The sequence below is a fragment of the Puma concolor genome, chromosome F2 (genome assembly GCF_028749965.1).
Source record: "Puma concolor isolate L17-30 chromosome F2, mPumCon1.1.hap2, whole genome shotgun sequence".
NCBI lineage: Eukaryota > Metazoa > Chordata > Mammalia > Carnivora > Felidae > Puma > Puma concolor.
Window position 1 is genome coordinate 55,229,496 of NC_141684.1, and position 25,644 is coordinate 55,255,139.

General features: G+C 39.2%; 1 protein-coding gene across 2 annotated transcripts in view; it reads left to right on the top strand.

Moving 5' to 3' along the window:
- Window positions 1-2,642: 2,642 nt before the first annotated feature.
- MRPS28 (mitochondrial ribosomal protein S28) overlaps window positions 2,643-25,644 on the top strand; it is a 204,392-nt gene continuing 181,390 nt past the window's right edge. The window contains exons 1-2 of one of the 2 annotated variants that reach the window (XM_086694967.1): window positions 2,643-2,920; window positions 24,753-24,934. In XM_086694967.1, coding sequence (XP_086551093.1) covers window positions 2,705-2,920; window positions 24,753-24,934 — 398 coding nt within the window. In that variant the 5' untranslated portion in view covers window positions 2,643-2,704. The remainder of the gene's footprint in view (window positions 2,921-24,752; window positions 24,935-25,644) is intronic. The other variant, XM_025922861.2, reaches the window with a different exon arrangement.

Genomic DNA, 25,644 nt, shown 5'->3' on the forward strand with positions numbered 1-25,644 from the left:
TAATTCGGGACTGTCCCATTGTAATTGGATTAATTATAGAGACCATGTTGGGTTAGAGTTAATATAAAGCATTATCCCTTTGGGGGCACCTGGGTGGCTCAGTCGGTTAAGCTTCCAATTCTTGACTTCAGATCAGGTCATGATCTCATATTTCATGAGATGGAGCCTCACGTCAGGCTCTGTGCTGACAGCACTGAGCCTGTTTGGGATTCTCTTTCTCCCACTCTTTCTGCCCCTCCCCCCGCCCAAATAAATAAACTTAAGTCTACATATTTAAAGCATCACTTTTAAATAAATTTGCAAACCTTATGCAAGTAATTTTCATATTCTGATTCTGAAATCAAAGTGAACCAAATCAGAATGAGCCAAAAGAACTCACTCTTAGTTTGCAAGCTTCCAGAGGGCAGGGCCCGCAGGTACCTATCACCTGCCAGGACTTCATACTGAAATAAATGCTATTTGGTGACTAAAATTCTTGCCAACTCTCCTAGGTAAATTTTATTACATAATGAGGTTGGTTGGTAGTGTGTTTCTTTTAATTTGGTGGTTTTCCTAGCATACAGGAAAGCCTGACAGTTTTGTAATTGTCAGTTCAAAAGAATAGGCTCAAAAGAACAGGCTCAAAAGAATATTTATAAGTGGGTATGATCTTTTGCTTTAATACTCTCATGATGCTTTGGTCTTCCCCTTGGTTTCTAGGATCAGTTCTCTATTCTTATTTTTCAGTTTGACTATTTTCTGATAATCTCTTCTTCCAGTTTCCTTAATGTTATTCCCTATCCCTATTGATCTACGTGGACTCTTTCAATGATTTTATTTATCTCTATGGCTGAAATGACCATCTTTAGAGTAATACTGTTATCTCCCCAGTGTATCACTAGTCCTATCTTACTTTCCAGGTTTTTATGTATGCTTAAGAGGCATGAACTTCTAATCACTTCCTGGTCACCTCCACCCAGACATTAATAGCCAGTATTTATTAAGCTTTCAGTAAGTGTTGGGCATGTTCACTCATTTCCCTTAATTCTTTCCTCAAGGATGTGGCAGTGTAACCATTTTATAAATGAAATTACAACCACTAGGTAAGGAGCCATTTTCTGTTTACTTTCCTTGCCATCCACCATTACTAATATTTTTACAATGTGCTAACAATTTGCAAGCTACGTAGTAACAATTTGCAAGCTACAGGGAAAGAGAGGCCTGTATTTTTAATAAAGCAAGAAAGAACGCATAGTGCAACGAGAACAGGATCAGAATCCCTAAGGTGCCATCAAGATGTTAAAATACTCCCATTAGAGCTGGTGTTACAGTTGGTATAGGCTAGGACAAAGTGTGTAGATATCTCCTTTTAGATTTGTCCAGTCCTTAAACTACTGATGCTCTACCAAAGGTAAAGAATTAAGCATAACTTGAAGTCAGTTGATACAAACATTTATACATTAAAAACCTCAGGATTTGTCCTAAAATGCCCGTTCTCATAATCCTCAAGGAATTTGTCATCTGACTGACGTAGGATATGAATATCATACATCTATTGAAATTTAGGGCTGGGACCTTCGTAATCCCATGTGTTCTGTAGCTATTGATTTAGTTAAATTTACAAAGCACTTAAAACTTAGCAGAGGGGTTAATGGATTGGATTTACAAGTGAGGAAGTCAAATCAACATTAAATTGGTTTGCCGGAGATCAGGATTACAGTCAGACCTAGAACTAAGGGGTTCATAAGGTCACTGGCCAATGCACTTTACAATTTACCACTTTTTCTTCAAGGGAAGTATAAGTAGAAATAGCCACCGATAATAATGCAAACACATTTCAGGTAAGACTTCATTGATGGTAAAAGGAAATAAACGTATAAATATGGTGTTAGGCTGGGTTTTGAAAAGGGACAAATTCTGGGAATTAACGTTGGTGGGGAAAAGGGGAGAAAATCGTGAGTGATGGTGTGGTCTCTGGTGGTGCAGGTTTAGGCACATTCTGAACTTTAATTCCTTAGATGGAATTGTAGTTATCTACAAATGATAAAAACGTCTTAGATTAAATTTTGTAACGTCAGTGGACTGATCTCAGAAGTGAAAAAAACAACCTTGGCTCCAGGATTTCATAAACGTTCGTTGAGCCTTATTACGTGCCCAGTGTCAGGGACCCAACAGCAAAGAGTTTACAAATTTGGGACAGCGGACGCAAAACAAATTATAATTAAACCATAGACCATACTGAAAATGCTACCTGGTATAAAGGAAACCAGGAGAGTCTGACAGTGTGTTTGGATTTCCAATTCTAAATATGGTAATCAAGGAGAACCTATTTGAGCAGAGACCCGAAAAACCGGTCTTCCGGCCATTTGGAGAAAAAACCCAGGCGGCGGGGCTAGCAAGTGTCGCATTATAAGAATGTACAGCAGGACAAGGTTCAAGCGATGCCCTGGGGAACGAAATTCCTACGAGTCAAAAACGCTTTCCGCGCAAAATTTAGCAGATCGCGGTCAGCAGGCGGCCCCTCGGGCACCAACGATTTAATCCACCGATTGTAGTTTAACCATCTGCCCCACCGCCCCCGGTGGCCACACTCCTCCCCTGCATCAACTGACTACAGCATGCCCAGGGATCATCAGTGCTCTGTAAGTGGGTGGACCATTCGCTGCTCCGCCCCGTGACCTGCGCGCTTGCGGAGAGGTACAAGGTCAGAGGTTTCGGAGCCGTCATGGCGGCGCTGTGCCGGACCCGTGCAGTCGCTGCCGAGAGCCATTTCCTGCGAGTGTTTCTCTTCTCTCGGCCCTGTCGAGGCGCAGGAACTGAGAGTAGCTCCGGGGGTGAGAGTTCCGACTCCCCAGAGCCTAAAAGGCGCCCAGGCGGCTTCGCGAACGCTTTGGAGCGGCATTCAGAGCTGTGGCGAAAGGGGGAGCTCCCGCAGAAGAGAGTGAGTTGCGGGAACTGCGCCAGACACACCGTCGACCGGGCTGGGGTTTGAGGCGAGCTCCCGCGTGGTGGGTGGGGCGGGAGTCGGGGCGGAGCCTGGTCTGGGAGGTGGAGCTGGGGTCAGGGGTGTGTCTTGGCCCTGCAGCGGGCTACTTGGAACCAAGAGAGCTCTTGGTGTGTTTCTCCGTTGGTTGTACTTCCTGCGGCCTTTACCTGCTTTGTCCCCACTCTTTTGCGCGCGTCTTCCTGGGTGAGTGCTGGAAGGGAAAACAGCAGGACGCGCTACCAGTTCGGCGATCTGGGGAGACTCCTGGGACTCAAAGACGAATTGGGCTCTACACCGGGAGAGGCAGGCCTCTCTGCTATTGGAGTCCTTTATACACAGAAGTTCCAGCGTGGAGCTTGGTGTCTGGTGTACGAGGCTCTTTAGAAGTATTTGTTAATTCAGTGGATAGGTGGAAGAGAATTACTGTCTCTACGAACTTGAGCAAGTGATTTATCAATGCTTCGCTTTCCTTTTCTGTAAATGACGTTAAAAATTTTTTCCATGTGTTTCAGGCAATAGTTTGTAAAATACGATGAAATTACTAGATAAATGAAATGGAAGTGATAGACATAAATACGAGACACATTTTTTAAAATGTTTATTTTTATTTTTGAGAGAGAGAGAGAGAGAGCGCGCGCGCGCGCGCGAGCGGGGGAGGGGCAGAGAGAGAGAGGGAAACCCAGAATCTGAAACAGGTTCCAGGCTTCGAGCTGTCAGCACAGAGCCGGCCGCTGGGCTCGAACTCGCGAATTTCGAGATAACGACCTGAGCTGAAGTCCTGAGCCGAAGTCTTAACCGACTGAGCCACCTAGGCACCCCAATGAGACACAATTTTTTATTACTAAATTCAGCTGACATGAAATTGGATGTGTGGCCATGGTAAATTATGTAAAAATAAACACTCTCAATTTTTGTACTTTCTTTGGAGACCAGCACCAAACAGTTCACAGACAGGTTGTGTCCTGGATTATAGAAAACTACCTGGAATTTAGTAAATAATTGTTAATAGTCATTGACAAAAATTTCCTAAAATCCAGGGTTTAGGAGAAGCCTGGTGCATTAGGTTTCTATTTGCTGCCCTAACAAATTACCACAGATTTAGTGGTTTAAGACAACAGATTTATTATTTTTAGTGAGAAGTCTGACTGATGTCTCACTTGGCTAAAATCGAGATGTTGACAGGGTTGGTTCCTTTCTGTGGGTGGGATCTGGTTTTTTGCCTTTCCAGCCTGCAGAGGATGCTTGCATTCCTTCACTTACTGTCCCCCCCACACCATTTTCAAAGCCAGCAACAGCCCATTGAGTTCTTCTCACATCCTATCACTGACTTCTCTTCTGCCTCCCTCTTCCATTTTTAAAGACTCTTGTGATGACTTTGGGCCCACCCAAAGTCTGTAACATCGTCACAAATACCAGGGATTAGGATGTGGACATATTTGAGGGGGCATTATTTGTCTCCCGTACCTGGAGAAGTCATGAAATCCGAGAAGAATGCCAGTGACTGACCTGAAGTTGACTGTTGGATGGATTTAGATCCATCCTTGGTGGATGGCTTTGAGGATTACGTGTGGTAAAGTAGGAAACATAAATGTAATCATTTCCATTCCCCAGATATTTATGTAGATAAGGGATTTCCCTGTTTCTCATCTTCCAACATTTCTCATATATACCCCTTCCTCCATGCTTTATCACTACATTCCAAACACCTTCAGAAACTACCAGAAAACGCTCCTCAACTGCTGACTTAATTGTGGCAAGAGTGAAATTGTAGCGTTGTATGTATTGTATTTGAAGCCCCAAATGGTGACCGTGCTTGCGGATTTCATATGGTAAGCAGTAATGTTTGTTTAATGAAGGAACCAATCAAGGTATTTGTGAGTGATCAGGATTCCATTACCTTCCTTTCCCTTTAACTTTTCAGTCAGTTAAGCATCCAAGAGGAGGCTGGAGGGTTTCTTGGCATTCCCAGCATATCAGAATTGTTCAGTCCAGCTCAGGCTGCGTGGAGTCTCTCTGGGCAATTGTTCTCTACCTAACACAGTTTAGAAAATATTATTCTACTAGGTGGAGGTTAAATGTGTTTGGTTGTGACATGCTGGTTCACTTATTATTCAGGATTTTTCAACATCCTGGTTTAATGGAAGGAAGGAAAATTCCCTGGGGAGGGGGGTAATCAGGAGGCTGGGCCATAGTCTCCATTCAAAGAGTTGGTAGTTTTGGAGCATTTACAGTTACATGTTACAGTTACAGTTACAACGATCCCTTTACTCGTTCTTAAAAAAAAAAAAAAGTTTATTTGTTTTGAGAGAGAGAGTGTTTAAGCAGGAGAGGGGCAGAGGGAGAATCCTTAGCAGGCTTCGTGCTGTCTGTGAGGAGCCCAACTTGGGGCGGGATCTCACAACTTGGGGCTGAGATCATGTACTGAGCTGAAAACAAGAGTCCGACGCTTAACCGACTGAGCACCCAGACTCCCCCCTCGCTCCGCCTTTACTCATTTTTAATTGATGCTGCTGACTCCAGTTGCTCCCTGGTCTAGGTCATTATATACAGTGGACAGTTACCTTCCTAAAGTTGGGCAGATTTAATGAGATACTCTTTTTGCTTTGGTTGAGAATCTTGTAAAGCTTCCTTTGCACTGTCTGCAAGATTAAATACACATCATTCCATCATCAGCTTGCTGCCTGCCGTACAGGACCCAGTCCAATACAGATATTAGAGTTTCCATTCAGTTTCAGAAGGTCAGTATTCAGAGACTGGTTCAGCCATCTTACTAGTTAACTTTGGACAAGTTACTTAGCCTATCTTTTTTTTTTTTTTTTTTTTTTTTAAATTTTTTTTCAACGTTTATTTATTTTTGGGACAGAGAGAGACAGAGCATGAACGGGGGAGGGGCAGAGAGAGAGGGAGACACAGAATCGGAAACAGGCTCCAGGCTCTGAGCCATCAGCCCAGAGCCCGACGCGGGGCTCGAACTCACGGACCGCGAGATCGTGACCTGGCTGAAGTCGTACGCTTAACCGACTGCGCCACCCAGGCGCCCCTACTTAGCCTATCTTAAGTTTGCTTTCTTATCTCAAAATGGGCATAACTCTCACTGGGGTTATGGGAGAGTTTGCATGAAATAAAACATTTGAAGTGCTCTTAGCCCAGTGACTGTTGCAGAGTCGCCTTTAGCTCACTCAGTACATTTTAGCTCTTCTGTGGCCTTAGCTTTCAGGATTGCATGTTCTTTGAATGAAATCCTACTGCTTACCTAAATAATTAATAATACTTAAACTTAAAAAAAAAACCTGTCCTTCTGTTTAATCTCAATTTAAGGTTATTTGTAGTCATTAATATGTTAACTTGTGGGTCCAGAGCAACGTGCATACTTCAGAACAAAGCTTTTCCTGGCTTTTTTACCCACTAGAATATAAATTTCAGAGGGGAGAGAAGACACCTTGTATGACTTGTTCTGTTACATCCCTAGCACCTTGGCCTTTAATGGGCACTCAATAAATGTTTGCTAAATGGGTGAATGAAAGAATAGTGCACATAGTGCATATTTGAAATTTATTATGCCTGGGCTGTCTGAATTGAAATCTGTGTTAACTGCTTACAAACAGTTGTCTGGCTAAGAATAGTGCAGGTTTGAGCACATCTATTAAGTGTGCTTGTCCAGAATAGTAATTGAGCAAAAACAATTTTAAGAGTAATAAAAGTAAAAATACATTAGTTTTAGTGTTTATTGGAAGTTTTTAGTGCTTTTCTGACTTATATTTATAATGAGCAATGTGAGTGGTTGTTAGGTATTGAAAGAGATTCAACTTTATGAAAAAGCTTTTGCTTTACTTTTTGAAGTTTCTGAATCTATTTAATGGAAAAATATCCTGAGTTTACAAGATGAATAAAGTTCATCTTTGTTCTATGATCGAAATTTTTGAAAAAGTATAAAAATAGTATTTGCTTACTTTAAAAGGAAAATTCAAATAGCATTGAAGATTATAAATGTGAAATGTAAAAGCCCTCTTTTCCTTTTTTCCCCTCACTTTCCAGGCTGGGAGTATGTATGTGTGTTTGTTCTGTGTTGTTGTTGTTGTTGTTGTTGTTGTTTTTGAGTTGTCACACAAAGGAAACTATTTGCAGCAAATAAGGACTGCCTTCAGAGTGTGTTTAAAAAAAATTTTTTTTAATGTTTATTTATTTTTGAGTGAGAGAGAGAGAGAGACATGGAGCATGAGTGGGGAAGGGGCAGAGAGAGAGGGAGACAGAATCTGAAGCAGGCTCCAGGCTGTGAGCTGTCAGCACAGAGCCCAATGTGGGGCTTGAACTCACAAACTGGGAGATCATGACCTGAGCCAAAGTCAGACGCTTAACCAGCTGAGTCACCCGGGCACCCCTGGAGTGTATTTTTAAAATGCGTACTTCATACCTCCAGAGATTTTATATGTACATTTATAAGTGCAAGCTAATTATTGATATATATACTTAAAAAACCCCACAAATTGTTTGGTACTGTTGTGAATTACATTATTACTGTTTTAAGTGTGTAAGTTCTGGGGGCTCCTGGGTGGCTCGCTCAGTCGGTTAAGCGTCCGACTCTTGATTTTGGCTCAGGTCATGATCTCACCATTCATGAGACTCACAGTTCAGGAGATGGAGCCCCTTTTTGGGCTCTGTGTTGACAGTGTGGAGCCTGTTTGGGATTCTCTGTCTCCCTCTCTCTGCCCTTTCCCCACTTGCATTCTCTCTCTCTCAATATAAACAAATAAATGTTAAAAAAAAAAAAAAAAAGAAAAAGCATAAGTTCTGGATTCAGATAGTCTCGGTTTGAATCCTGGTTCTTCTATCATTTACTAGCTGTGTTTTCTTGGGTAATTACTTAATATATGTATATCTTTTCCCTTTTTGTAAAAATTCTTTGTCATGAAATTATTATGAGATTAAATGAATTTATTATTTAAACACTTAGCACAAGTGTCTGATGCTTAGTAAGCACCCAGTATATTTTAGTTGCTGCTGCTGAAAATTGCTTTTTCATGGAAGTATAACTGGATATTTTTTCTTATCATTACATATGTGTAATGTATATACACCTCATTGAAAAAAATTTGCTTGGTTTTGCATGGTATGGATGTACTGTCATTTATTTAATGAGGCCTTTATTAATGAGATTCTAGATTGTTTTTCTGCTTTTTTTTTTTTAAATACAGACCTGCTACAGTGAGCATTTACATATTTTTTGCATACTTATGGGATATATGCTGGGGCAGAAGTGTACAGGTAATTTGAGCTTTGGTAGATAAAACCTGTTTGCACCACACTCCCACTTGGAATGCATGAAAATGCCTGTTTCCTCACCTCTTTTTCCATATCGGATATTTCTTGATATTGAGCCCTTAAAACAAAATACAGAAATTGGGAACTGGGGTTGTTACTCTTCACCACTGATATCAAATTGTGATTTTTATCACAATTACTTCATGTTCACATTTTTTAAAGCTTTTTAAAAATATTCATTTTTGAGGGGGGGGGGCAGAGAGAGAGGGAGACACAGAATCAGAAGCAGGCTCCAGGCTCTGAGTTGTCAGCATAAAACCTGATGCAGGTCTCGAACCCTCAGACTTAACCGAAGTTGGCTGCTTAACCATGGCACCCCCATGATCACGTTTTTTGACTTCATAATAAGTAAGTGCTATCAATTTGAGCCATAAAATATACTTTATCCTCAGAAAATGCTACATTTATGTCATATACTTTGGGTTTATATGTAAGATTTCATTTGTAAAACAGTTTCTGCTAAAAAATATTTCTCCGTGTAAGTAGTTTGCTGTTGCTTAAACAAATCATTGTTTTGTTTTGTTTTTTTTCCTTTGGTCTTTGTTCTTTCCCCTGGAATTAGCTTCTGTACCTGCAAATTCCATTGTAAAATCATCTTTCCACGAGGTGTTTATCATCTCATCAACCGGGCAAAACTCCTTTTGAATGTCCTGAAACTTTATTTGATATTCCCTTTATGGTACACACACAACTCTTAAGTTATACTGAAGTCATTGGAGTACTTGTTCTATCCTGTTCTTTAGATTGTGGTTCCCTGGAGATTAGGAATCATTTTTTTATTCACCCTTTTGATTCTTTGCATAATGCCTTACACATAAGTTAGGGACTAAGTATGTATTTGTTGATTCAAATTGGAATTAAATTTATACAGTTATCTTGGTGACCTGTTATTAGATTTAACAATATGTGTGTATACTCAACAATGTAGGTTGAAATTATACCCATTGATTTAATTCTTATCCTTGCCAACGTAGTGCCAACGTAGGTATGTGTATGTGTACCTCCAGAAGTAAGTGCTATTCAGTAAGAGCGAGGCAAGTTTTTCTCAAAAAGGAACGTTCCCTGTGGGGGTGATTTAATCAAGGGCAGTTCATCATGAAATACTTATCCTAAGATTTTATTGAAGCTACTAGTTAGAGGGATCTCAGATTTAAAGGACCTGAAATGCTGTTGTTTGTAAGTGCCACCCTCATCCCATGCTTACTTACCCACTTCTGTTTTTCTTTGTTTATTACCTTTAATACTGGTTTATCTAGCTATCTCTTCAACTAGTTCTTTGTGGGATTTTTTTGAGGGTAGGAACCAATTCCTTTCATTTTTGTAACCAACATACTCTTTTTTTTTTTTGAGAGAGAGAGAGTGCGAGTGAGGGGCAGAGAGAGAGGGAGAGAAAGAATCCTGAAGTGGGGCTCAAGCTCACTGGATGTGGGACTCGAATTCATGAACTATGAGACCATGACCTGAACAGAAATCAGATGCTTAGCCAACTGAGCCACCCAGGTGCCCCCAGCATGACATACTCTTATGTATAGACGACCTGGTAAATGTTTGCTAAGTATGCATGCATATATATAAAATATATTTTTTAATGTTTTTATTTATGTTTTTATTGTTTTTCTTAAATGTATGTATATATATGTGTATCTATGTGTGTATTTAGAGCATGCACAGGGGACGGGCAGGGAGAGAGGGAGACAGTGAATCCCAAACACTCTCTGGACTGTCAGCGCAGAGTCCAGTGCAGCGTTTCATCTCACAACCCTAGAGATAAAAAATCAAGAGTCTGACGCTTAATCAGCTGAGCCATCTAGGTGCCCCTGCTATGTATATATTTTTTAACTTAGATACATTTTCCTCTTTTTTTTTAAAGAAATATTTTATTTTTATTTATTTTCTAAAGATTTTTTTGTTTGTTTGTTTATTTATTTTTGAGAGAGAGACAGAGACTGAGTGGGAAGGGGGCAGAGAGAGGGAGACACAGAATCCGAAGCAGCTCCAGGCTCTGAGCTGTCAGCACAGAGCCTGACTCAGGGCTCCAATTCACAAACCACAAGATCATGACCTGAGTCGAAGTGGAATGCTTAACTGACAGAGCCACCGAGGCGTCTCTAAAGAAATATTTTAAAACCTCTGATGCTGTTGTGTCACTTACACAGTAGAGATATGTAGAATCTGTTAAGCCAATTGGAAGCTATGCAATAGCAGATGACCCATCTTTTAGCCACAAGGTGGCAATAGTTGAGCAAATATTTAGTTTTCTGCTTTGTGAATAATACTGTTTCTCAACGGTAGAGGGTAGCATATGATTTTCAGCACATTGAAAAATGGTTTGCGAGAGGTTTTGAGACCACACGGTAGAACATTTTATTCTTTTAAGATAAGAGAATAACATTTTACTATGTTAGTTTATTTACATAGAATAGTAATGTTACAAGACAGTTTATATTTTTATTTTAGCAATATATTAGCTTTCATGCAGGTTTTAAATATTGTTTTTCACTTTTTCATGAATATTTCTTACTGGTATTTTTTATTTCAAAATGTTGGAACATTCCAGAAGACAGAACATACAAATCAGATATTTTTTTCTCCCAGAATACCAAAAAAATCCAAAATATAACTTATTTAAAGGATTTGTTTTAATATCAGGGGGAAAATTCTCTTATTTTTAGAGTAAATTTTAAGTCTACTAAATTCCTATAGTAGTAATATTCTTTAGTTTTATTTACCCTTTTTTTCTCACTAGGTTTATATTGATGACTTAAAAATTGTACCAATGTTTTATTCTCTTTATTTTTTTTTTTTAAGTTTATTTATTTATTTTGAGAGGGAGAGAACAGGGCAGAGAGAGGAGAGAAAGAATCCCAATCAGGTCCTACACTGTCAGTGTGGAGCTCGATGCGGGGCTTGAACTCATGAACTGTGAGATCATGACCTAAGCTGAAGTCAAGAGTCAGATGCTTAACCAACTGAGCTACTCAGGCACCCTATACCAGTATTTTATGTAGTGGTACCTGGATGGCTCAGTCGGTTGTGTGACCAACTTCAGCTCAGGTCATGATCTTACAATTCGTGAGTTTGAGCCCCTTGTCAGGCTTTGTGCTGACAACTCAGAGCCTAGAGCCTGCTTTGGATCCTGTGTCTCCATCTCTCTCTCTCTGCCCCCCTCCTCTGTCTCTCTCTTTCTGTCTCTTTCAAAATAAAACAGTAAAAAAATTAAAAACGAATATGTAAAGGAATGTTGAAAAAGATTTCCGATTTTAACCATGGTGCCATCTGGTTTTTACATTATGAAATTCTAGGTGAGTTATCCCTAAGTTAGTAAGAAAAGTCTTTTGAAGTGTTTAGTTTCACAGTGGAGTGTAACATTTTCAAAGCATGTTTAGAGAAAATTACTAGTCAATAAAAAAACGATAGGAGTGAATTGAAGTAGGTATAAATCTCTAGGCAAAAGTCAACACTTATAATATGCTTATAAATAATAGTATACATTTCCTAAACTAAAAGATAAATATATTCTAAATATATTCTGTATGTATTTTGTGTCATGGGTGGTCATATGATCTGATCATACTCTTTCAGGTTGTTTAGTGACTTCCCAAGGCAGCATTAACTTTGTGTATCTTTATTAACTCTCATTTTTGCTCAGAAATCTCCATTCTTTTAAGGTGTTTGGGTATTCTTTTTTTTTTTTTTTTCAAGGTTATATTGAAATTTCCTCTTTTGATTATGTAATAATTTTTAAAAATGTTTTAAAGCATTTTTTAAACACTTTTTTATTTTAAGTAATCTCTACACCAGTGTGAGGCTCAAACTCACAACCCCGGGATCAAGAGTTGCATAGTCTACCGTCTGAGCCAACCAGGTGCCCCTATGTTAATAATAATTTTTAAAGTTTTTTTTTTTAATGTTTTTATTTATTTTTGAGACAGAGAAAGAGCATGAACAGGGGAGGGGCAGAGAGAGAGGGAGACACAGAATCTGAAGCACGCTCCAGGCTCTGAGGTGTCAGCACAGAGCCCAATGCGGGGCTCGAACCCACGGACTGCGAGATCATGACCTGAGCTGAAGTCGGGTGCTTAACCGACTGAGCCACCCAGGCGCCCCAATAATAATTTTAATAACATGATTATGTCCCTTAAGTTTGCTTTTATCTGGTGGTGTTTAATAACAAATGAAATAAAGGAAACTATCACGGTTGAGTGGAGCCTGGTTTATAGGGATTTGGGAATAAAATTAAGCAGTGTTGGTTCATTTTGGATTTTGCCTTGCTTTTTAAAGCACTCTGCTCTCGGCCACTGTCAGATAATCAAAGGTGGACTTCCATTCCAGGAGTCACAGTTCAGCAGCTCATCTCTGGCTGGTTACCCAAATTGAGACGGTTGTGTTCTACTAAAGGAGATATGTGTGCACCAGCACACAGGGGATTCATCCCAGAGAGATGAAAACTTATGTTCATATAAAAACCTGTCTATAAATGTTCATAGCGGCTTTATTTGTTATCACCAAAAACTGGAAACGGCCCAGATGTTCTTCAACTGTTGAATGGTAAAACAAACTGTGGTACATCCATACCATGGAATACTACTTAGAAGTAAAAAGTAATAAATGATTGATATACATAACAAATTGAATGACTCTCAGGGGAATTATGCTGAGTGAAAAAAGCCCATTCCGAAAGGTTACACAGTATGAGTCTGTTTATGACACTCGTGAAATGACAAAATTATTGAGATGGAGATCAGTGGTTGCTAAAAGTTAGAGATGGGGGTGGAGATCAGAAGGGAGATGGGGAGTTATAAAAGAGCAGCATGAGGGATCCTTGCAGTGATGGAACTGTCCTGTAACGTGACTGTGGTGAATACATGAATCTTCACATGTGATAAAATTGTGTAGAACTAGATACACATACAAGTAATTGGGTATAAAACTGGTAAAAATGTGAATACTGTTGGTGGATTGTATCAGTGTCAGTTTCCTGGTTTGGTATCTTATGTGGTCTCACAAGATGTTAGCCTTGGGATAACTGAGTAAAGGATGCAGGGGATCTCTATGTATTATTTCTTTTAATTACATGTGAATTTATAATGATCTCAAAATAGAAAGTTGAATTTTTTTAAAAAAGGATTATTTCCCTAGTCTGTCAGGTCCAGCACTGGTAAGACTAGTGAATTCCCTAAACATGAGCCCGTGATCCCACATCATTTCCATAAAATGATTTCTTTGGTTAGAAACTGCTGTGTGGAATACCATGACAATGAATAAGAGATTCTGTAAGGTGTGTGGTGGTTTTGATAGAAGCTTTGTGGGCAGGAAAGGCAAATCCATATTTAGAGTAAGTGTTTATTCCAGTGATAATATATCACTGTCCTTTCTGTGTAGAATGGCTCAGCATAACCTGCCACCAGGTAGCAATCTGATCATTTCAGGGAATGATGCTATATTGGAAGCTTATTGTTGGTCTCTGCTGTTGGCATATTGGTCATTTAGCAGTGACTGTAGCCAGGTTAACATGGGTGACTAGAAGTCAGTGTTTCTGAATCAATGCATAACCTCCATCCCACGAAAATTCAGGGACCTGCCACCTAGGTGAAATTTTTCATTGGTTCGCGGCCTCTGGGATATGTTGAGATACCCCTCTTACCACTAAGACAGAAGCACATCCCTGCTCCTGTGGCACCTTTGTTATTGAATGCATTGGTGGGGGACAGGAATAGCTGGGAAAAGAGGTTGACATCCACAAGACTGGTTATCATCCCCTGATTATTAAGATTCTTTCTGCTAAAGAGATCATTTACATGTGAGTCATTTATTTTCTCACTCTGCCCATTCAGAGAGGTCTATCCACATACCTCTTTCCCAGACCTTGCCATTTATTTCTCACTCATGTGCCTTCTAAATCCCTGACCACCCAGCAAAATCATTGGTCACTTCACACAGATTAATATAGATCCATACCTTAGGTTATCTTTCCTTCCAGGCAAAGAGATCAGGTGCACTGCTCAAAGTTCTGTCCCCTGAGAGGCTGTTCCTTTATCCCTGTCCTTCAGGGCCACTCTAGTTCTGCATTATGATTCACCTGGAGAGGTCTGGCAAAATCTCCATTCTACAGCTTTATCTGCTATAGATACTTGAAATACTACCACATCTGCAGGGTCTTAAAGCCCAGGTAGTAGAGTCGCTTGCCTGGTAGTCTGGACCTATTGTAGAGCTTTGTCTTATTCTGAGCCTTCCTCAAAAAACTGGCAGCTTTTTGGGTCACTTTGGTAAAAGAGTTGGAGAAGAATGTCCAAATAAGGTATTTGTTGCCTCCAAAATTCAAAGAGACCCAGTAAGCACTGCACGTCTCTCTTAGTGGTAAAAATGTCCCAGACCACTGGCCTCCTAGGAATTTCACCAAGGCCCAGCATTTTTGTGAGATATTTCCTACCCTCTAGCATACATGTGTCTTACCATGTATCTAGAGTAGTTGCAACTTCCTGCTTCCAAGTCCAATCAGTATGTGTTACAGACCAATATGATGTCCAGTGGAATGAAGCGGCAAAGCCCCTGTATGCTAGTTTATGACAGAGCTGGTGAATTGATGTAACTCTGAAGTATGTGTTGTTTACTAGCAGACCTAGAAAAAGAAAGCATTTGTCAGATCACTTAGCGCATACCAGGTGATAGGGGGTATTTGATTTGCTCTAGCCATGAAACCACATCTGGAATAACAGCTGTAGTTGGAGTTACTACTTGATTAAGTTTATGGTACTAAATTAGCACTGTCTAAGACCCATCTGTTTTCTATAGGGCCACATAGGCAAGTTAAGTGGGAATATGGTAGAAATCACCATCCTGCATCTTCTAGGTCCTTGGCACTAATCATTGCAGTGCCTCCGGGAATGTGGTATTACCTTCAATGTACTTGTTTGGTAGGTAGATGAAGTTCTAATATTTTCTGCTTCTCCTTTCCGACTTTAATAGCCCTCACTGCACAGATTAAGGAACAAATGTGGGCATTCTGCCAGTTGCTGAGTAAAGCTATTCCCATTATGCATTCTAGAACTTGGGAAACAACCACAAAGTGAGTTCAGGGGATGGGCCTGAGCTAAAACTCCATTCTCCTCCTCCATACCCCCATAAGCCTCTATTCTGACTAGAAGCAAATTGGGTCTTCAAGAGTTATGTCAGTTCACATAATCCTTGAAAAGTGTGATTATTTCTCCTTCCCCAGTGGACACCCTAGTAAACAGTCACAACTCCCTTTAGGAGAGCTAGTAGGACGATCGACAGTACACATTTTTAGCTATGTAGCAGGATCCTTCCTCAGTCTGCATGATCTCCTCTTCATTCAGAGGACTCAGTGTCTGGGAATTGGTTCAAGTTTGGGAATTTGTTGAGTGGCCCTGGCAGTCATTTGTGGTGATTCAGGGCAGGCTGTTCATTAGAACTATAGCGTTTTCCTATCTGTTTCATTTCTGGGACGCCATAATCAATCAGCCAACACCAGAGAGCTCTTCAAGTCAGACTGTTTTGATTACTGTTTACACTCTGTTGCATTATGATAACCGTGCCCATCATGTTGTTGGCTAGTAAGTGCTGACCTGACTCCTGCCACTTCAGGGTCTCATTATCTCCACTGAATTCAGAGAGCTCTTTATGGCAGCAGCTCCCACCAGTCAGTCCTGCAGAGAACAGTCACCACACAGCACTTCAGAAATGCTGGTGTTCCCCTCACAAATGCCTTTCCCTTAGGTTTGGTGAACTGAGTATCTTATAGATCCTCCTGGGGACCACAGTAAGGGCTAGGTGAAAAGGTCCACTCCAACATTCCGTTCTCTCCAAGCATTTGGGTACCTTCTTCTGTGGTATCCTAAGGAAGTTCTGGTATTTCAACTTCGTCTAGTATAGTCTATCTTTTGGTTCAGATTTTATTCAGCCAACCAAGCAAACTTTAAAAACCCACACCTAGCCTCTTAAGCTGACATTGTATCTGAATCTCTGCTCGGTGAGCCCATATTAGTCAATTTGGCCCAAGGCCATACTGTCTTCCCTTCACCCTGACCCAGGACCCTTAGGATCTATTCCCATACAGATCCTTAGTTTCTACTGATTTCAGTTAACAAAATCATATAGTTCTTTTGGTGTGTATTATACCCCTTCATGGACTATACTTTATATCTCACCCCTTGAGGTCTGCTGAGAATTTGGTTATAGGTCTAGTCCTATCCAATAGGACTTTCTGTAATGATGGAAATATATACTGTCTGTGCTGTTTGCATATGGCCGTTGAGCATTTGAAATGTGGCTAGTGCAATTTGGGAACTGAATTTTAAATTTCATTTAATTTTAATTGAATTTGAATAGCTGCCTGTGTCTAGTGGATACCATATTGAACAGTGCGGGTCTGCAAGCACTGAGAAGTGGGAGAGATGGATACTTAGGAGGACCAATGGGCCCCTACAGCTACCTCAGGGTAGACCACTGCTGGTACTTCAGGAAAGGGAAGACCAACCTCCTCACACTGGGATGGAAGGGCCGCTTCTACTGGCAGAGGATACCTGGCACAGGTTAGGGGCCTAGGGGCTGCAGGTTCATCAGCATTTGCCCATATGTCCCCTGCTAAATTTCAGGATTCGCCACCTTCCTAATCAATGCCCCAATTTTAATACTAGAGAACCTGTGAAATTGGGAACTCAGTTTGCCTTGCCATTAAGCCATGTGCAGAATTAGATGTTGGGTTTTTTGGGTTTGTTTGTTTTGGGTTTGTTTTGTTTTTTTGTTGTTGTTTTGAAATCTTGGGCCTGAGGCCAAAAGAGATAAAGATTTCTTTTAGGACAGTTACACAAACTTTCAGATCCCTTATGTTAACCTCTAGGCTGGTACTTAAAGCCCTGGGGCTATCATTTTCCAGTGCACTTAATAGCGAACGACACTTTTATACTTCTGTGTTTTGACCTAATTGATATGAGGCAGAAGATACTTCTTCATGACAAAACCTTGTCATGATTATACGTCGTTATGTTTCTACAGATGTTAATTTAAGTAGTTGCTTTGCCGTGTACATCGTTTACACTGTGGGCTATCAGTATCTCTTTTCATGAAAATGGGATCGTGAATGTCTTTAGATTGAATGAATTCGGAGAATGAATCCCAGATAGCCCAGAATTAATTTAGATAACCCATCTTACAGTTGTATTCCTGTGGAACCATTTTGGTAGTCTCATCTTGTGTTCACAGAGACTTTTACCATAGGGACTTTTTCGAGTGCCTATATATGAGCCAATTCCTGCCCTGGATACTTTTTCTAGACATTCTTTACTAGTTGTCTCTGTGTTTTTATTGTGCAGGGTTAGAATAAAAAGTAGAAGTAGATAGCAGTAGCATTTTATAGGAGATCCCTGAAAGCAAGTTTTGACTATTGTTTGTTAAACATTGGAATATGGACAATATAGAAAGGGATGGTGCCATGGATAGGATGGAAATTGATTTCAGAAGTTTCTTTTTAGAATCGTCAGCAAATACTCTATCCTATATTTTTTTTCTTCCAGGAACCAAGATAATATATTTATGTAAACTTTTTTTTTTTTTTTTAATTTTTTTTTTTCAACGTTTATTTATTTTTGGGACAGAGAGAGACAGAGCATGAACGGGGGAGGAGCAGAGAGAGAGGGAGACACAGAATCAGAAACAGGCTCCAGGCTCTGAGCCATCAGCCCAGAGCCCGATGCGGGGCTCGAACTCACGGACCGCGAGATCGTGACCTGGTTGAAGTCGGACGCTTAACCGACTGCGCCACCCAGGCGCCCCTATGTAAACTTTTTTAGTAGTGAACAAAACAGACATCTTTTCCATCTTGAAGTAAAGAAGACAAACATTTAACGATTGATTTTACATGTCATGAATGTTATCAAAGAATTTGTATAGTACTAGAAATGGAAGGTATAATGCTAAGTGAAATAAGACAGAGAAAGACAAATACCACATGATTTCACTCATATATAGAATTTAGGAAACAAAACAAGTAAACAAAGAAAAAAGACAAAACAAAACAAAACAAAAACTCAACAACCAAACTCTTAAATACAGAGAACAAACTGGTGGTTTCCAAAAGGGAGGTGGGTGAAAGTGGGGGAAATAGATACAGGGGATTAAGAGCACACTTACCATGATGAGCACTAAGTAATGTATAGAATTGTTGAATCATTATATTTTACACCTGAAACTGATGTAGCACTGTATGTTAATTATACTTCAATTGAAAAAAAGAAATTGTATAGTACTGAGTTATATAGGATCGTAGAACATGACATTTAAAAAAATTTTTTTAAATGTTTATTTTTGAGAGAGAGAGAGAGAGAGAGAGTGTGTGTGTGTGTGTGTGTGTGTGTGTGTGTGTGTGTGTGTGTTTGAGGAGGGGAGGAGCAGAGAGAGGGAGACACACAATCCAAAGCACGCTCCAGGCTCTGAGCTGAGCTGTCAGTGCAGAGCCCTATGCGGGGCTCAAACTCATGAACTGTGAGATCATGACCTGAACCGAAATCAAGAGTCAGATGCTTAACTGACTGACTGATTGCCCAGGCGCCCATGCTCTATAATCAATTCTTAAAGGAAGCAGTCAACTCTTAGGTACCTGCTTTATCTATGACAACTCTATGAATGAGGTTTATAGCAACATTTTCCATAACCAGGGTTAGACACTGAGCTCCATGATATACCTGGCAGGTGACAGTCTGCCTACAGTCTCTGTAGTCTGCTTCAGCTAACAATGGTGGTTGTCAACATGGATTGAAGGAATTGCTACATTTATTGTTTTTAGAAAACATTTGACAAGTAAATGAGGAATTCAGAAATGGTTCTGGATTATGATTTTTGAAGGAGAGCTTTGTCTGATTACTTGACATAGCATCCAAACAGTATAAGGAGTTTACAATTTAAAAGCAAATTCAAGTGTTAATCCAGGGATCTTATGCTTGTGGTAAAATCATTTCACTCACTGAAAATACATTGACTTCCACTCTAAAATGTGGCAAAGTAGAGGCAAAAATAATGGAACAAAAAACAGTACCATTACTACTTGAATTTAAAATCTTCTTTAAAATATAATTATTCATGGGGTGCCTGGGTGGCTCAGTTGGTTAAGTGTCTGACTTTGGCTCAGGTCATGATCTCACAATTTGTGAGTTCAAGCCCTGAATCGGGCTTTCTGCTGTCAGCACAGAACTTGCTTTGGATCCTGCCTCCCTCTCTGTCCCTCCCCAACTTGTTTTCTCTCTCTCTCAAAAGTAAACATTAATATATATATATATATATATATATATATATATATACACACACACATATATATATATATATATATATATATATATATATATATATAAATTATTCATATCTTGAATAGCCAAAGCAATCTTGAGAAAAAAGAACCTGGAGGCACAACAATCCCTGATTTCAAACTATATTACAAAGCTGTAGTAATCAAAACAGTATGTTATTGGGATAAAAACAGACATATAGGCCAATGGAACAAAATAGAGAGCCTAGAAGTAAACCCACACTTCTAGGTGTGGGTATATTTTCAGTTAATTTATGATGAAAAAGCCAAGAATATACAAAGGGAAAGGACAGTCTCTTTAATAAATGGTGATGGGAAAACTGAACAGCTACATGCAAAAGAATGAAATTGGACCACTGTCTTTCAACATACACAAAAAGTAACTCAAAATGGATTGAAGACTTGAATGTAAGACCTAAAACCATAAATCTAGAAGAAAACATAGGTGGTGAGGTCCTTGACATAGGTCTTGGCAATGATTTTTTAAATCTGACACCAAAAGCAAAAGCAACAAAAGTAAAAATGAACAAGTGGGACTACATCAAACTAAAAAGCTTTTTACAGCAGAGGAAGGAAACAAACAGCAAAGTGAAATGCATTCTATTGAATGGGAGAAAGTACTTACAAGTGATATATCTGATAAGAGGCTAATATCCCAAATATATGAAGAACTCTTATAACTTGGTAGCAAAAAATCCCCAAACAACAAAAATGGACAGGAAATTTAAGTAGGCCTTTTTCCAAAGAAGACATGGATGGCCCACAAGTATGCAGAAGATTCTCAGCATCGTTAGTCAGGGAAATGCAAAGCAAAACCACAATGAGATATCACCTCACACCTGTTAAAATAGCTATTATCAAAAACACAAGAAATAATAAATGTTGGTGAGGATGTAGAGAAAAAAGAACCCTGTGCACTGTTGGTGGAAATGTAAATTGGTACAACCACTATGGAAAACAGTACAGAGGTTTCTAAAAAAGTTAAAAAAAAGAACTACTGTATGACCTAGCAATTTCAATTCTGGTGTTTATCTGAAGAAAGTCAAAACATTAACTCAGAAAGATGTATGCACCACCCACCATGTTCATAGCAGCATTATTTATAATAGTCAAGATATGGAAACAACCCAAGTGTCCATTGATGGATGAATAAAGAAAACATGGTGTGTATATATGTGCATATACATATATACAATGGAATGCCATAAATGGTTTAGCCATGAAAAAAAGGAAATCTTGCCATTTGCAATAACATTCATGGGCCTCATTATGCTAAGTGAAATAAGTCAGAGGAAGACAAATGCATATGATCTCACTTATATGTGGAATCTAAAACAAAAACCAAAAATCTCATTTAAAAAAAGCTCATAGATACAGAGAACAGATTGGGGTTGCCAAAAGTAGGAGTTTAGAGGGTGGGGGCAGTAAATGGGGTCAAAAGATGCACACTTACACTTAAAAAAATAAATAGGAATGCAGCGTGGTGACTATAGTTAATAATACTATATTGTATATTTGGAAGTTGCTAAGACACTAGATCTTAAAAATTCTCATCATGTTTTTTTGTGAGTATGTATAGTGAAGGATGTTAAGTAGGCTTATTGTGATTATTTCACAGTATACACAAATATCATTATGTTGTATACCTGAAATTGTTTTAATGGCATAACATAATGTTATTTGTCAATTATACTTCAATATAAAATATTCATAACTTTGTAAAGTTTATAGTATAAATATTTCACAACAGAACTAAAAGTCTTGAGATCTTATTAAATAATTAGTCGATAACATTCAATTATTTTCTGAAACTTAGGAAACACCTTTTACTATCATACTAATCTTAGCCCAAAAATCTCTTCACAGTTATGAAGGAAATTGTGTTATTTTAGGAACAGGCCCTAGTGGTGGCTAAATTATTTTCAATAAATGTTTAACCATTAGATTTACTACTGGATCTCCCTGTCATCTAAGGCTGTTTTAATTAGACCCTGGCTTCAATTGGAAGTCTTCCAAAGTAGGGGGGGGGAAGGAAAAGGAGGAGGAGGAGGGGGAGGAGTGAGGAAGGAGGAGCTGTCAACCACAGGAGTGAGGTACTGGGAAAGCAGGTCCTAGGGACAAAGGGGAGGGACCCTCTTTGACTGCAGGCAGGATGAGAGCCCAGCGTTGATATTCTGTTTTCTCCTTTGAGTGGTGCTCTTTTCAGCCGCCCTGGTGGCAGCTGTTGTGGATGACATAGTGGCTGGCTACTCGAATAGTAGTAGTAGCTGCTCTTGCCACTGCTAGGTTGGTGTTACTGTTTGCACGGCCTCTAGAGGGCAACTCCTAGCCTTTGTTTGTGTTGAGCCTGTAGGATGTGTTTCATCCTTGGCTGTCTGCAAGAGAGAACTATTTTCTCAAGGTGCTTGTTTAAGGACCTTTAATATCATATTCTGTAGAGTTATAAAACTAGTGTTACGGCTCAAAGCATAATATCCCTGGCTACCTTTTTGGTTCTGTTTGCCATCTAGATCTTCTGACTTGTCTTTGGTTTAGATCGACACTTAGTACTCAGGATTCTTTCCCAGTGTGTTTCAATCCTCTGAAACAAACCCATCACCATACCCTCCTTCTAGCATCTAAAGGACTTGGTATCAGCCAAATGTTTCGACTTTCATTTCTTTTGACTTTCTTTTTCTTGAGGCAAAGGTCATAAGCTTTGGTCTTTGGGCCAAAGTGTGTTTCATCAGATTTATAAAATGAAAGGCTTTTTTTCAATGTGCGAACATTGAAAAATTAGAAATTTTACATTGATACTTGGATTTTTGGCTTTTCTTGGAAAATCAAAAGATGTGGCAACACTGGACCTGAATTGCAATTGCAGCTAGAGCTGAGTAGTGGCTCTGCCTTTTAGACTGGCACGTATTCTGGTTACCAAGTCCCCACCCAGCCTGGCATTTGAGTTTGTAATCCTTGGAGTACTACATGCGTTGAAAATGAGTCATAAGTATGGTTTAATAGTTTTTAAGGTAAGTACTCTCTCGAACTCTTAATAATTCTCTCTTAAATAACAGATGTAAAACTTACTCCAAATACAGGATGTAGGTAAATTGTTAGTATTCTTCTGTAATCGGTTCCCACAAATAGAAACTTAGTAGTTCCCTTAGTTTGAGCCAAAGAATGCGCATACCACGTGCACAAATTAAAGATGAGTAGAAGGTACAAGTCTGTACTCGTGGATTTCGGAAAAAGCATGTGTTTGGAAAAAAGTTTGTAAGTTTAAAAAAAATTAAAAGGTAAGGAGCCTGCATTATAGGATCAGTCTTACCTCAGGTAAATTCAGTCTGTAAAAAGATTGGAAAATGAGCAGCACAAAACAAGAAGCTATTTTTCCTTGAAATTTTACTTTAGGAAGAAGAAGAAAATTGTAACAAAGCTATTTAAAAATATTATATAACAAGGACTCATGTTCATCCTGGTAACTGAAAGACCTTTAATCATGTTTATCTTAATCTATATTTAAATTTAAAAAACGCTTTTGTTGGGTTATTTTTTATTTAAGTATAATTAACATACAGTGTTATATCAATTTCAGGTGTACAATATGATTCCACAATTCTATACGTTAACGCTCATCACAATAAGTATACTCTTAATACCCTTTATCAATTTCACCCATCCTCCCACCCATCTCCCCTCTGGCAACCACTAGTTTATTCTCTTTATTTAAGAGTCTGTTTTTTGGTTTGTCTCTTGTATTATTTGTTCTTTTGTTTGTTTTGTTTCTTAAATTTCACATATGAGTGAAATCATTCCATCCCAGATATGAGTGAAATCATGTGATATTTGTCTTTCTCCATATGACTTATTTCACTTAGCATTATATGCTCTACGTTGCACCCATGTTGTTGCAAATGACAAGATCTCATTCTTCTTTGTGACTGAGTAGTACTCCATTGTATGTATATATACAACATCTTCTTTACCCATTCATCTGTCACTGGATACTTGGGTTGCTTTCATCCTTTGGCTATTGTGAATAATGCTGCAATAAACCTAGGGGTACATGTATCTTTTTGCATTAGTATTTTCTTTTTTAACATTTATTTATTTTTGAGACAGAGAGAGAGAGAGAGAGAGAGAGAGAGAGAGAGAGCATGAACAGGGGAGGGTCAGAGAAACAGGGAGACATAGAATCTGAAACAGGCTCCAGGCTCTGAGCTGTCAGCACAGAGCCCGACACGGGGCTTGAACCCATGGACCGCGAGATCATGACCTGAGCTGAAGTCGGACGCCTAACCAACTGAGCCACCCAGGCGCCCCAAGTATTTTCATTTTATTCTACTCAGTAGTGGAATTACTGGATCATATGGTAGTTCTGTTTTTGAGGAACCTCCATACTGTTTAGTCACTCTCATTAAACTTGAATTTGAAGGGTTTTTTTGTTTTGTTTTTTGGCAGATGATCAATATTAGGAATAAAGTGAGTCACCTTCTTGGATACTGTACTCACATGCTCAGACTGACCTCCCTCTGTCCCCATGCTAGGAGCCTTTGTCTAAGGATACTCCTTACTTTGTTCACATTCCAGATTCTACTCTGAGCCACCACATCTGTATTATCTGCCACCAAGGGCTTTTCTTGGTCTCTTCTTCAAGAAGGAAAGGGAGGAAGAAGAAGTTGAAGACTATATCTAGCTTTTTAAAGCAAAGTTCCAGGGGTGCCTGGGTGGCTCAGTTGGTTAAGCATCTGACTTTGACTCAGGTCACGATCTCACGGTTTGTGAGTTTGAGTCCTCATTGGAGGAGCCCAAGCCCCGCTTTAAGTGAGCATGAGCCCCAGCTCGGGTGAGCACGAGTCCCATTTTGGGTAAAACACGAGTCCCGCTTTGGGTAAGCCCCGTTTCTCTCTCTCTCTCTCTCTCTCTCTCTCTTACCTCTTGTAGGATTCTCTCTCCCTCTCTCTCTCCCTTCTCTCATTTGTGTTCCCCCCTCTTAAAAAAATAAATACCCCCCCAATAATTCCATTTAAATATTTTTTAGTATTGCTACAAAATGTAAATATATATGGCACATTGACTTTTAAAATTTTCTTCTGTAAGATTTTCTTATATCTATCATATTATATGTTTATATTGAATTATATGCATATAAATATCTCTTTTTATTTTTAGGGCTCTCCAAAAAATGTGGAATCCTTTGCGTCTATGCTGAGACATTCTCCTCTTACACAGATGGGACCTGCCAAGGATAAACTAGTTATTGGACGAATCTTTCATATTGTGGAGAATGATCTTTATATTGATTTTGGTGGCAAGTTTCATTGTGTGTGTAGAAGACCAGAAGTGGATGGAGAGTAAGTAGAATCATTTCCAAGTTTTTTTTAATACTGTTCATAAAAGTTGAGATACCTCAAAACTATTTTTGGACCTTAATTGGTGATTTTCTAAAAGACAGAAAATATGCTTTATTTCTCTTCATAATGCTAGTTAGGGAAGTTAGGCCAGATTCGTGTCATGTTATGTTAGTCACCTTAGGCTAGATTCCTATCTTAAAGCCGTGAGAGCAGTTTTGGGGAAGATCTGAATGTTCGTCTTAGTAATAAACTATCCCCACCATAAAATGAAAACCAACTTTATAGTAATATATGCTGCTCAGGCGATTTTACGTGTGACCTTTTTGCCTCTTCCTCTGTTCCACTGTCTTCCGCTTCTCAGAGAAGCCTCCCTTTCTACTTCTTCGTGCTCCTTTCTCTCCCACTACCAAATTCTGATGCTTTATTATTTTCCTTTCTTATTCTGTATCTACTCTCAGAATTAGGATTTTCCCTATTATGGAACAGAATTCATTCTGTTTATAGGTAAAGATATTTGTGAGTATAATGCACCGGGGAAACCATTAAGATGACAGATCTAGGAGTAGAGGATCAAGAGTGAAGGGAGATGTGGAACAAAGGTTCTGAGATTGGAAAATGACAGTAAGCAAAATAGGAATGATTTTTTCCCATCAGTTTTTAATGTGTACATTTTTAAAATTTCAGTATTTCTGGTATCAGGATGCAACTTA